Source organism: Chelonoidis abingdonii, chromosome 10 (genome assembly GCF_003597395.2).
Source record: "Chelonoidis abingdonii isolate Lonesome George chromosome 10, CheloAbing_2.0, whole genome shotgun sequence".
Classification (NCBI taxonomy): domain Eukaryota; kingdom Metazoa; phylum Chordata; order Testudines; family Testudinidae; genus Chelonoidis; species Chelonoidis abingdonii.
In genome coordinates this window covers 33082308-33095821 of record NC_133778.1, presented here as the reverse complement: position 1 = coordinate 33095821, position 13514 = coordinate 33082308, and the positions used below count along the sequence as shown (strand labels likewise).

Here is a 13514-nt window from a genome sequence, read left to right as displayed (position 1 = left end):
GAAGGTCCAAAGGTAGTGTCTGGTCCCAGAGATATTGGCTAGTGTCATTTGGTTGCACAAGCCAAGCAGCTGGCCAAAAGTGCTCACGCACGTCACTAGGAGCAGCTTACATGCTAGAGGCTGTGCGTGAACAGCCTGGGAGTGGGGGGTTCTCACAGCAGAGGAGGGTAAGGCTGGCTCCCAGAGGCGAGGGTTGGAGTGACCCAGCAGATCACTGGTCCAGATAACACAGGGGAATGTCACACTTACCCAGAGTGGGGAAATCATCGGGGCAGCTCCACCCCCATACCAACTGTAAGAGGCTAATTAATTAAGATGAGCTCTCATCAGCAGGAGAAAACAAAGTTTTGTAGCGATAATCAAGATGGCTCGTTTCAGACAGTTGACAAAAAGGTGAGCAGATATTTAACTTAGCTCATTGTCATTAATCAGCCTTTTACCGTTGGTTTGGATACTTCCACCTTTTCGTGTTCTCTGTATGTACAAATATCTTCTTCCTGTATGGGCCGTGCTATGCAGCCGATGAAGTGGGCTGGAACCCACGAAAGCTTATGCTCAGCTAAATGTGATAGTCTCTAAGGTGCCACAAGGACTCCTGGTCTTTCTGCAGATACAGCCTAACACGGCTGCTCCTCTGCAACCTGTCATACCACAGACGCTGGGCCCAGGGACTAGCACAGGGAACGGTGCTGACAGGCCCGCTCGGGCCCTCCCCGCGCTCCGAGCCCGAGCCCGAGCCCGAGCCCGGCCCCGCCGCAGGAGCCGCGGCCACGTCAGCCCTCCCAGCTTAGTGACTCAAGAGCTGCCGGGCCCCACCTGCCTCCGGCTCAGAGCCGGATCCGGCTCCGGTCGCCGCCTTGCTCCTCCCCTGTCCCATGCTGCTCCGCGCCGACCCCTCCTCCGCCGCCTCCCGCCACCGGCTCCTGCACGGGAGCCGGGCTCCGCACAGACCGGTAGGAGCGGCCTGCATGGCCCGCCCGGGGAAGGAGCAGACGGGAAACCTGCCTCGTCCCCTCGCATCCCACCACTCCAGCCGTGCCCTCAGCCGCCCCCCACCCTGCCTGGGCTGCTTCCCCCAGCCCTGCGCCTCCCCTTCCTCTCTCCGTCCCCGTCCTGCTCCCCCCAGCCCTGCTCCCCCCAGCCCTGCGCCTCCCCGTCCCCGTCCCGCTCCCCCCAGCCCTGCGCCTCCCCTTCCTCTCCCCGTCCTGCTCCCCCGAGCCCTGCGCCTCCCCGTCCCCGTCCTGCTCCCCCCAGCCCTGCGCCTCCCCGTCCTCTCCCCGTCCCGCTCCCCCCAGCCCTGCGCCTCCCCTTCCTCTCCCCGTCCCGCTCCCCTCTGTCCCAGCTCCTCTTCTCGTCCCGATCCTGCTTCCCCCACAGCATGCTCTCTCCTAGCGGCCCTAGCCCTGGTTTACCCGTGTTCTGCCCTCTGCCTTCCATCCCCAGCCTGTCACACACTCAGCTGCTGCTCTCTTCTTCCGATTGTTGTGTAAACCCCCGCCCCAGTTAAGGTGCTAAAGGAGCTATCTTTGTTCCTAGCCTGTTTCCCACAACCTGCATAGCCCACTTATACTATGCACAGATAGACATCATCCCCCACGGTTGCGTACATCTAGGTACACAACAGTCTGCGTGATTCTGCAGCCACCCTAGGCCAGCTGAAGCCATTTGAATGAGGGAGGTTTTTAGGTTCGTTTTTGGTTTTTAAGGGGTTTTAAATGTCTAATTGAAACACCTTTCACTCCTGGTATGAAAGATTGTGCAATGTTAAAACAATTACTTTTAAACTACTTGTTCCCACATGCAGAAATAGCTCCTCCTCTCAGTGAGTGAGACTAGGAGGGAAAAAATATTAGGCAGGAAAAGCCAGCAGAAGATAAATGTATTCCTAACTGGTAAACATGTCTAGGCTTTACTGTCTCTCAGTGGAGGCTATTCATGTGAATAAAGCTTTGCAAAATTGGCCCATACCAGAGAAGGAGTGATAAAAGTTAATGACCACTAACACTTAAATTAAGTAGAAATATCAAAACATTGTTCCAGTTTTGCTGTTACTAATGTTAGGCTGCATTCTGCTAAAGCTGTTAATGTTTCTTAATAACATCAGTGTAATATAGCGAAACCTCTACTAAATGGCTTTCTCTCCCTCTTTACAGGTTATAACTTTTGCAAGTTATTATGTGACTGTGTATTATGACAACTAAAATCTTAAAGAAAACGCCTTAAATTAAACATCCATATCTTTTGAACATCTTGGAACTTATTGGATACGCCCTTTGAAGTCTATCTGAATTGTAACTTGTATAACTTTTTAAAAGCTTCATAATGGAGTTCTTATTATCTAAAGGAGACTGCATTAGAGATTTGAAAAGAACTTTGTTGTTATTTTTAGTTTTAACATGTCTGGTAGCTCTTGTTTGCACTGATCAGGACTATTATAATTTACTTGGAATATCCAAAGAAGCAAGTAATAGAGAAATAAGACAGGCTTTCAAAAAACTGGCATTAAAGTTACATCCTGATAAAAATCAGGTAAGTAAAATCTTTGAGTTCCTGTGAGCTAATTTGTCCAGTGTTAAAAAGCAAATAAAAGTTCATTTTAAAGTTAACAAATTTGAAACTTTGCATCTTTGTGTCTTAGATTTTTGAAGTGATGTAATAACATGATACTTACAGTAGTTTAGACAAGCTGACTGTCCTGCAAAGAAAAACAAAAGTAAAAGAGTGAATATATTAGTAAATTATGGCCAAGTTGAACTGAAGTCATACTGAGCCATTGCAGCTGAAAGGCATATTAGGTTATACATTTTCTTCAGTGCTTTCTCTTACTTAGAATTACACTGCCTCTTTTGGTTTTAGCTATTAATTATTGTTCTTACTAGAAAGCTGCATCTGTGAAATAAATATTGCTGGGCTATGTCATGTCAGTCCCGTTTGGAAACTGAGCAGGGGAAAGCAAAAGTTTTAGGATGGCCTATGGTTGAGAAGGGGAAATGGAAGGACCCCTGGAGAGACAGGAGGCAGATCAAATTTTGAAGACATTACACTGATTAAGAGAAATCTGTGTTAGTGTAAATTCAAATACACTAAAGAAACATATGTTTTTAATTCTCCTATAAGTTACTCAAGATTTGCTGGACTAATTAGACTAAAAGTCTTGGAGTAAGACAATACAAACGCCCTGCTACTGATCCTGCTACTTGTTCCATGCATGTAGAGCCCTGCACCCTCAGAGAGCCCCAATGATGTCAGTGAGGGTTCTTGTGGACACAAGGATCTGCCTGCACAGAGCAAGCTGCAGGAGTGGGGCCTAAAATGCAAACGTTGATGCTATACTGTTGAACTTGACATCAAGGAGAAGGACTTTGACCAAACATTTATGATATGGGTCTAGGAAGCAAATATATATTTGACTATATACCCAGTACTAACATTCCAATGGGGAAGAGAAGAGTGACTGAACATGGATTAACTGTTGAGGAATATGTTATCGTATATAGCCTCTAATTAGGAAGACTTTATTTTATTATGCCTTTCCCCCCACAATAAAGATAAAAATGGATTAGCTGTGACCTACTATATGTGACTGATTCTTGCTATCTCAAAGAGCAATTCAGCAATAAGTGATATGCCACTTGAAATAGAATAGCTTATTCTCAGCTGTGTGTGAAATGCTCTCAGCTACTTTATAAGTTTTAATGGGATTCTCTATTTATACTTTCAAAAGTATTAAGATTCCAAAGTAGTATCTATAATTTCCATAAAATATGGAAATATTGCTATATAAGAATACCTTCTGCAGAATTAAACATACATTTTTTATAGACTCTTAGATGACACTGATTCAGGCATGTAAACTGTCTGTAATGTTAATAGCAGCTGTGCAGGTGTATCAGGTGGAAAATAGTCTCTTTATAACTTATTTTTTAGTATTGCTGCACATTAATGTAGTAATTTAAGGCAAATTTTTAAGTAATAATGGGAAAGGTGAGAGAGTTAATAGAATGCTAGTGAGCTAGATCTCTCAGTCAGCACAGGACCAAGAGAAGGGATGTAAAAGTAGTTGTAAGCCAACTTTCTGCTCCTCTGATTCTGGAGCTGACTAGAAGCCAAAATGGTCCTTGATGTATTTAAAGGAAGCCTAAGGATTGTTCTGAATTTGCCAGCTACAGCATTGGTCTGTCCCTAGAGGATCACTCGTCTCTAGCCAAGGATTAATGGAGAACATTATATTCTATCTCCACCTTGTCTCCATCACTTCCCCTACACCTGAGTGGGGATGGGAAAGAGGAGTGGGAGGTAGAGATTTCTTCTGTGTCAGGAATTCATAGCTGCAGTTGTTTTGTGCCACCAGATAGATGCCAATAAAGCAGAGCCAAAGGCCAGCACATGCCCAAGTTTTATTTCTGTAGGAAAATGATAAATCCTCAGAGAGCATGTAAGTGTTTTCTTAAGGGAAAATTGCACTGTAATAACATATTGCAATCACTACATCTAATTCACTAATATATTTAAGTATAAAATAAACAGAATAAAAACCAAACAGAAACCTTGCTAGCTTAACAGTCTGGTGTAAAATTCAGCTCACGTTTGAGTGATTAGAAAAGCAGAGACTTTCAAAGTTATTGTAAGATGATCTTCAAGTGTGAGTTGACCTCTCTGTGCTACTCTACCTTATTGTCAATACTGGTTGTCTTGCTTGGAGGCTTGGCAACTTCCATTGAGAAACTTTACAACATTCATAGTTATGGAGACATTGAAACAAATGTATTGCTGAAAGTTCATTTAATATTTTTAGTTATACATTAGACATTTAATTATTGTGATTTTCCTTTGATAGAATGATCCAGATGCTCATGAAAACTTCTTGAAAATAAATAGAGCATATGAAGTATTAAAAGATGATGAGCTACGGAAGAAGTATGATAAATATGGAGAGAAAGGTCTTGAAGATCACCAGCAAGGAGGTCGATATGAGAGCTGGAACTTTTATCGCTATGATTTTGGTAAGATGTGTGTTTGTAGTTTGCTTGTCTTTCACAGTTCTGAGTAAATGCAAAATTGTCAGCTATGCCAACTCTATGCACATACTGTCCTCTTAGACCCCCTTTTCCTTTTTCTGGCCTCCACAGCTTTTTTTTTTCTCCTTTCTCCCTACTGACTATGTTAGCCTTAAGGTATCTTGTTAAAATAATCACCAAACAGCAGTAATAATACAGTCAGCTTGGTATGAAATCCACTCATTATACTAAGTATTTGCTTTTTTACTCTTCTGTTATAGTTTGTGTGTATATATATATATATGCGTATTATATATGATCTTTGTTCATTTGCAATCAAACACTAATAGTGTCGTATTAACTTCTTAATACAGGGAAGGGTTTTTTCTTTTTAATTCCTTCAGATGATTTTTTTTTATATTGGAAACCCATAACAAGTATTTTCCCATAACAAGTATTTTTTATTTATTACACTTTATACGTAAAGAGCCCACTCCTGCAAAACAGTTAATTCCCATAGAGTCTTGTTGGAGATCAATGTAACAATACCAGGAAGTAAGCATACACACCAGAGCAATAGGGTTAGGCCAAAAATGATTTTGAAATCAGTTCTTCAAACAAAAATTGTCCAGATATTTTCTGGGAATTAGACAGCCATGTCTTTTCAGAGCTATTGTGACACAGGTAGCTAACCTGGAAAATAGGCAACTGAAAGACTGCAATGATGATTTCTACCATGCCATAAATATGGAAGCTGAAGTGAGCCTCTCTTTTGGTCAATTGGCTAAAAACATCAGAAGTGAAGGAGAGAATTTCTACACTTGTATTTTGCTAAAGCAGTCTAACCCTGAAAAAACTCAGAATACAAAGGGAACATTTTATAAAACAAAAACCTCAAGAACTACTTTAATGTTTGTGTACACCTAAATTAAATAAACCAGAGACATGCACATTGCATGAAAGTGAGAGTGATTTCAAATTTCTTTAGAGGTTACAATAATTTTAAAAAAATCACGTGTTTGAGTCTGCACTTCTTGATGAAAGTGGTTGATTTAAAATGTCAGATTTTTAACTTTTATTGAATATTCATTATAAGTTTATGTACAGTTATGCTTGTTTTCTTTTTCTTCTGGATTTTTATTGTGAATTTATTGTTTCCATATGGCGGTGGCTTGATATCTCTGGACGAGACTGAAGTTCTGTCTTATTTATTTCTATTATAGTAGTACTTACAGGCCTCAACTGATATTTGGGCTTATTGTGTTAGGCATTGTACAAACCATACTGAGACAGTTCCTGCCCCAAAGAGCTGACAATCTAAATAGATACGCCAGACAAAGAGTCAGAGAGGTTTGGGGCACCAAGAGGGAAAGTGACAAAGGTCAAACAGCAGCCCAGTGACAGACCTGGGATTAGAACTTGGGTTTCGAAAGTCTCAGTGCTGTGCTCTTATCAACTGAATTGTGCTGCCTCTCAAACTCTCATCAGGCACTCAGTATTGTGTCTCATCTAACACAAAGATCCACCACGTCTTTGTGTGAACAGCCAGTTCAGTCTCCTATGCCTACTTAAAGATTGATTTGTCTGCTGAAGATACCAGAAGGTTCCCAGCTGTGATGGTGGCTATTGTGATGTGGACATTTATCTCCTGGGAATTGAACTGAGACCAAATGAATTTTATACATACCACTGAATTACATGTCACATGGTAAAATCTTTTACCTTGCTAATATGCACCATCTTTTGTTTTCTACAAATTTTATTTTGTGCAAGAAGCACAGGAGTGTTTCTGGATTCTTTTATGTAAAGATTGCAAAAGAAAAACATAGTTGCTGACTTTGTATTTTTTCTTACTAGGTATTTATGATGATGATCCTGAAATTATAACATTGGATAGAGGAGAATTTGGTATGTCTGTCAAGTCATATGGGTTCACTAATATTTTAACATTGTGTAAATATTATTTTCAGACTGAATATTTTCATGGTGTACATAGATTATAAATTGTCAGAATCCCACCAGAGAAAAAGTGCACATTATTTCCAAAGATAAAAATGTTTTTGAGGATCATGGTTCAGTTAACAAATGCTATGCAGATCAATGCCTGTCAGCTTTTTAGACTGAATTTGAAAGAAAGTGTGTAATATCTGAAGGAAGGGGAAATTATTTACCTTGTAACTTTGTTTCTCCAGATTTATTATCCTCCAAAATTCTCACTCTATGGTCTTGTGTCTTGAGCACACATCTCCTACTAGGCAGCTGATCTCCAAAACTAGCAATTCAGTAACTTCTACTTACCTGCAATTCTGCTTGTTTGAAGATACCATTTGACAGGATTCCTATTCTGACATTCCTAAATCTTAGCTCCCTAATGTCAAAAATAAAAGGTCTTAATCTGGACACCAGGAAACAGCTCATACTGATCAATGATGTGGGTGGGGGCTTTTGTTTTTCCCCTCTCATATTTATTGTTCGTGTTTACAGAGAGTTGATGATGTGTTTTCAAAATAAGATGCTGTGTGTACTCACAGACAATTACCAGTGTTCTACTATCACACCTCTAACTCGATATAACACTGTCCTTGGGAGCCAAAAAAATCTTACTGCGTTATAGGCGAAACCGTGTTATATTGAACTTGCTTTGATCCACCGGAGTGCACAGCCCTCCCCCCCCCCCCCCGAGCACTGCTTTACTGCGTTATATCCAAATTCGTATTATTTCAGGTGGCTTTATATCGAGGTAATTAGTAAATCTGGAAATTAGTAAATCTTAACTATCTTTTTTTATACTTCAACATTATATTAAGACAGTAGTTTTCAGTCAAACATACTGACATCTTGTAGCACAAACAATATTTCTCAGACAAAATAGAAAAGACAAAATACAAATGAATTAGATCAGGATGTGATAGTGATTTTTTTATACAGATATCTGAAGAGGACAGCTTGTTTTTCTTAGATACATTTTGGCTCAGATTCCTTAAGTGTGCATGCAATGCACTGCTGCTACTCTTTGTATCTATTACGCATTTGTTTGACAGTAGAATCTACGTCTAAGATGAAACACACATATATACTCCAAAAAAATATGAGTTACTGCCGGGAAGTATATGAGGATTAATTACTTAAATTAAAAAGGGAATTAAAATCCATCCTCCAACCAAGATACAGGACAGCCCTATGCCCCCTCAGTGTTCATTTTCACAGCAGCAGCCATCACCCTAGTACACACCCTACTCAGGTGTTTGTGATCACTGGATTCAAGCAGTTACCAGTGGTTCAGACCCCAGCCAATCCCTCAAATCCCTGCTATGACAGGCTTTGCAGAACCAGTACTGAGAGCCTTCTTGTGTGCCTGTTTTGCCACCACCTTATTGCCCCTTCCCCATGCCATTGAACCACTGTTTCTGCTGTTCTGAGGACCTTTCGCACTCTCTTCTATGATAGGTGGTGAATTAACCTATGGCTAATGATAATCTAATGACAAATTTTATTTTATAACAAAACAATGTAATTTTCTGTGTATCACAACTTCCATGTTATATATGAATTTATCACAACTTCTGGATATATGAATTTAAACAAAGTTCTGTTTAAAAAAATTAAAGGGATATAGCCAACTTAATTTCACTTCTATGGCAATCTTTTTCTCCTCTTGTCAGAAGTAACACCTAGAAGATAAACATAACTAATATAGAATGTTGGGGAAAAGTCATTGTTTTCCCACTTGTATATGTTTGACAGCATTTTGTGCAGAGTTTTCTTTATATCGTCAGCTAGGCTTTGCACCTGCAAGCTGAACCACCAAGGTACACCATTATACCCACATAGAGCCTCACAAAGACAAAGAGGTTCCACATGAGAACACTGGCCACCTGCAGAAACAGGACAGTAGTCAATTTCTCCTGTTCATTTAGGTGTTTCACACAGCAACAGCAGAGAGATTTTTAACATAGGAAACATGACTGAAAAACCCCACAAAAGTTAGGGACTCTGAACCACGTGATTTGACATCAATGGTATCCCTTTAGTAATGAGTTTTCTAATATACATACATGCTTTGACAGGGTAACAAGCCTTGTGGATGGGGGAAGCAGTAGATGTGGTATATCTTGACTTTAGTAAGGCTTTTGATACTGTCTGGCATAACCTCCTCTTAAACAAACTAGGGAAATACAGCCTAAACGGAGCTACTATAAGGAAGGAACCTAACAGGTTGAAAAAGTGATCGCAGAGAGTAGTTATTACTGTTTCACAGTCAAACTGGAAGGGCATAATAAGTGGAGTCCATATCAGTCCTGGGTACGGTTCTGTTCAAGATCTTCATCAATGATTTAGATAATGGCATAGAGAGTACACTTATAAAGTCTGCAGACCATACCAAGCTGGGAAGGGTTGCAGGTGCTTTGGAGGATAGAATTAAAATTCAAAATGATCTGGACAAACTGGAGAAATGGTCTGAAATATAGGTGATGAAATTCAGTAAGAACAAATGTAAAGTACTCCATTTAGGAAGGAACAACCAATTGCACATATGCACAGTGGGAAATGACTGCCTAGGAAGGAGTACTGCAAAAAGGGATCTGGGGGTTATAGTGGATTGCAAGTTAAATATGAGTAAGCAGTGTAACACTGTTGCAAAAAAAAGCAAACATCATTCTGGAATACATTAAGGGGTGTGTTGTAAGCAAGACATGAGAAGTAATTCTTCCCCTCTATTCCATGCTGTTAAGGCCTCAGCTGGAGTATTATGTCCAGTTCTGAGTGCCACATTTCAGGAAAGTTGTGGACAAATTGGAGAGAGTCCAGAGGAAAGCAACAAAAATGATTAAAAAGGTCTAGAAAACCTATGAAGGAAGATTTTTTAAAATTGGGTTTATTTAGTCTGAAGAAGAGAAGACTGAAATGGGATATGATAACAGTTTTCAAGTGCATAAAAGGTTGTTACAAGGAGGAGAGAGGTAAATTGTTCTCATTAACCTCCGAGGACAGGACAAAAAGCAATGGGTTTAAATTGCAGAAAGGGAGGTTTAGGCTGGACTTTAGGAAAAACTTCTTAACTGTCAGGGTGGTTAAGCACTGGAACAAATTGCCTAGGGAGGTTGTGAAATCTCTGTCATTTGGCAATTTTTAAGAACAGGTTAGACAAACACCTGTCAGGAATTGTCTAGTTATTACATAGTCCTGCCTTGGGGCTGGACAAGATGAGCCTCTAGGTCCCTTCCAGTCCTACACTTTTTTGATTCTGTGCTCCCCTTTGAGACTAGTCATTAGGTAGCTGGCCCCTTACCAAAGCACATTAGACTGATTCCAGCCTGCATTTTAAATTGCATTTTCAGATGTAAAAATAAATCTCTCTCATTTGAAATAGATTTTTTTATTCAGTTCAGATTTGAGCATTACTTACCATATGGCAAGAGTGCAAGTGATTGTCAGGAGATAACGTGTAGCTGATGAGTAGAGGTAGTGTTTGTATTTTGTTAATGTAACTAAGTTTCTATAATTCTTCTGATATTTAAAGGATATGTTTAATCTGTTGGAGTGTTTTAACTACTACTCTAGTGTGTTTACTAGCTCAGTTAGATGTAAACAAAATTTCATAGTTAACCTGGTGATTTCACTTTAATTATGCCTGTTGTGTGTCCTGCATGTGTCAGAGTGAGTGTAAATGGAGTTGCAGTCATTACACTATTCTAGATATTAATGATATCCACTGAATCAGGGAATTCTAGACACTTGAACTCAGGCCTTAAAATGGGTGTGTATTATTCTCTCTCTCTCACTCACGGTATTTCTAGATACACAACTTAAAAGGAAGCTTTTATCAACTCTTAAGTATATTTTTGTCTCCTCCTGTTAACCAGATGCTGCTGTTAACTCTGGAGAACTCTGGTTCATCAATTTCTATTCTCCTCGATGTTCACACTGCCATGATTTAGCACCCACGGTATGTATTTACAGTCAACAGCTTAATTCTGAAAATGTATTTCAAGTAGACGCTTTTTTTTAATTAGAGTAAAACTTTGTCAAGTTTGATTTGCATGCTGAAGCCAAAGTCTAAAACAGCCGTGATTCAAGAAGCCAACAGCAGAAGAATTTTTTGAAAATTGTTTTCTAAAGAAAAATATCCCAAGTTTTCTTTTCCCCCCTTCTTTTTAGTGGAGAGAATTTGCTAAAGAAATGGATGGACTAATACGCATTGGAGCTGTAAATTGTGGTGATAATAGAATGCTTTGTCGGATCAAAGGAATTAATAGTTATCCAAGTCTCTATGTTTTCAAAACTGGAATGGTGAGTAAACGGTTTTGTTTTTTTCCAGGTTTTATAAATAATGGACATTTATATATGCTCTTTCCATCTTGTGCATGTATTTATGTTTTGTTATGTGTTTATTTTTATATAAAAATAATTAAAGTTAAAGAATTCTAAGGAAGAATACTAAACTAAAATACATTTGATCACTGATGCTATAGCGATAAAGAATTTTTCTTTAATAGTGTAATTTATTCTTCATCATTTATAAAAAAAAAATATTTGGACTTTCATTCACCATGAACAGCCCAATTACACTAGACAATTCCATTTTTAATCATATCATATTACAACTAAATGAGGAAATAAATAAATACCTCTCCAACAGTTCTCTTCAGATCATTTTGCAATAGAGAGTAAGTATCATTTCTTCCATTTTGGGGAAATTGAGACACTGAAGTTAAATGATTTGTTCAGGGCCGTACAACGAGTAACTGATAGATCCAGGAATTGAATACAAGGCCTTGAACACCAAGACCAGTGCCCTATCCACTGAGCCACACTGCCTCTATCACAGTTCTGTATTGGACTTTCCAACAATGTAGGATGATATTTAAATATATGCAATACTCTGCTTTACGCCTAAGGAACTTTGACAGTTTTCCTTTAAAAGACACCCACACTATTTTTTACAAAATTTCTTCTATTGTACCAATATGCTGTACTGCATGCTACTTAGTCTAGTTATTGAGCGTTCAGCACATGCTATAGTGGAGAGAATGCGTAAACTTTTGAGGAGTTTAAAGTAGAAGAGATGTATATTAACAGAAGACTGGCACAATATTCACTTCTTTTAAACAAACAAACATGACTATGTGAACTGTCATTTCTGAGACCCTATAATCCTTGTATTGCTGGACTAAATGAAAGCCACATATAAATTAGACAAGGGCCTGAGTCACAACATTCAAATTTAAGGCTGAACTCCAAACACTCTAAAGTTTGGAATGGAGGGGGAAAACATTTGTATCTAGGATTTTAGTAAAGGTCCATCTGCAGTGTAAATAATAATTTCAATTATTAATTACTGTGTAATGATTTCTATGAGTTAAATTTTGCGTTAACACACCTTTTTTTTCTTTTTTGCTTGTGTGTAGAATCCAGTGAAATATTATGGAGACAGATCAAAGGAAAGTTTAATGCATTTTGCCATGCAATATGTCACAAGCACAGTGACAGAGTTATGGGCAGGTAATGTAATTTGTTTGGGTTATTGATCTTTTTATGTTGTTTTTAAGACAAGGAGGTGTTGCCAGGATTATATCTATATTTAACTGAGTGTGTGTACCCAGTCTTTCTTACTCAAGGCTGAACACACACACACAGTACTTGAAATTAAAAAACTGTTTAATTGTGCTAATAAGCATGCTTGTTTCATAGTTTTACATGCAATATTTTTTCATATTTAAAACAAAACATCGAACAAATTGATATGGATTTTGTGCCTTTTTTTTTTTTTTTTTTTTTTTAGGAAATTTTGTTAATGCTATTCAAACTTCATTTGCCTCTGGTGTTGGCTGGCTGATCACTTTCTGTGCTGAGGGTGGAGGTAAATATATTAAATAAGGCAAATTGATTGAAGAGAAAACAATTCTTTTGTTTTACACTGACAGTGACACGTTTGCTGCTGCTTCTAATGAAGGTTTTAATGGAGTAAAATTCACCCATAGTGTTGTAGGCCAGCACAAGGCCATGTGGACCACTTAAACCTCATTATAGGGCTACTTGGGAAAGGGAACATTAATGGAGGAACCTTACAGTGGTACTTGCACACCCTACATGTGTTGCAGGATGGGCCTCTGTCCTGGGCCCACAACGGGGCCTGGCCATGGGATCCATACTTTTGCAGTAGCCCCCACATCCCATGCAATTGACACAAACAGGTTTAGGCTGCATTACAGCTCATAGGCTGCAGCATCAGATACTGAAAAAGTACACAGCATCCCTGCTCATTGGCCCTGGATTGGTGAGAGTGGTGGACTTCCCTTTCCAATCAATGCAGAAAACATTGAATAAGGATTAAATATTTTAGGCATTATGTAGCCTTTGCACAACCTAAGTTTGCATATTGCAAACTACAAATATGATCAATTTTTTTTTTTAAAGTATGTGTGGGGGAGTAAATTTCTTAAATAAATCAGTGGGGGTTTGGATTGGCACCCTTCCCAGAGCCCTCCCCATCTAGTGTCCCCTCTCCCACCACTG

General features: G+C 39.3%; 1 protein-coding gene across 1 annotated transcript in view; it reads left to right on the top strand.

The window, feature by feature from the left end:
- The first annotated feature begins 875 nt into the window (after positions 1-875).
- DNAJC10 (DnaJ heat shock protein family (Hsp40) member C10) overlaps positions 876-13514 on the top strand; it is a 36780-nt gene continuing 24141 nt past the window's right edge. The window contains exons 1-8 of the mRNA XM_032783793.2: positions 876-953; positions 2154-2529; positions 4838-5003; positions 6855-6905; positions 10862-10944; positions 11157-11288; positions 12407-12500; positions 12781-12858. Coding sequence (XP_032639684.1) covers positions 2323-2529; positions 4838-5003; positions 6855-6905; positions 10862-10944; positions 11157-11288; positions 12407-12500; positions 12781-12858 — 811 coding nt within the window. The 5' untranslated portion in view covers positions 876-953; positions 2154-2322. The remainder of the gene's footprint in view (positions 954-2153; positions 2530-4837; positions 5004-6854; positions 6906-10861; positions 10945-11156; positions 11289-12406; positions 12501-12780; positions 12859-13514) is intronic.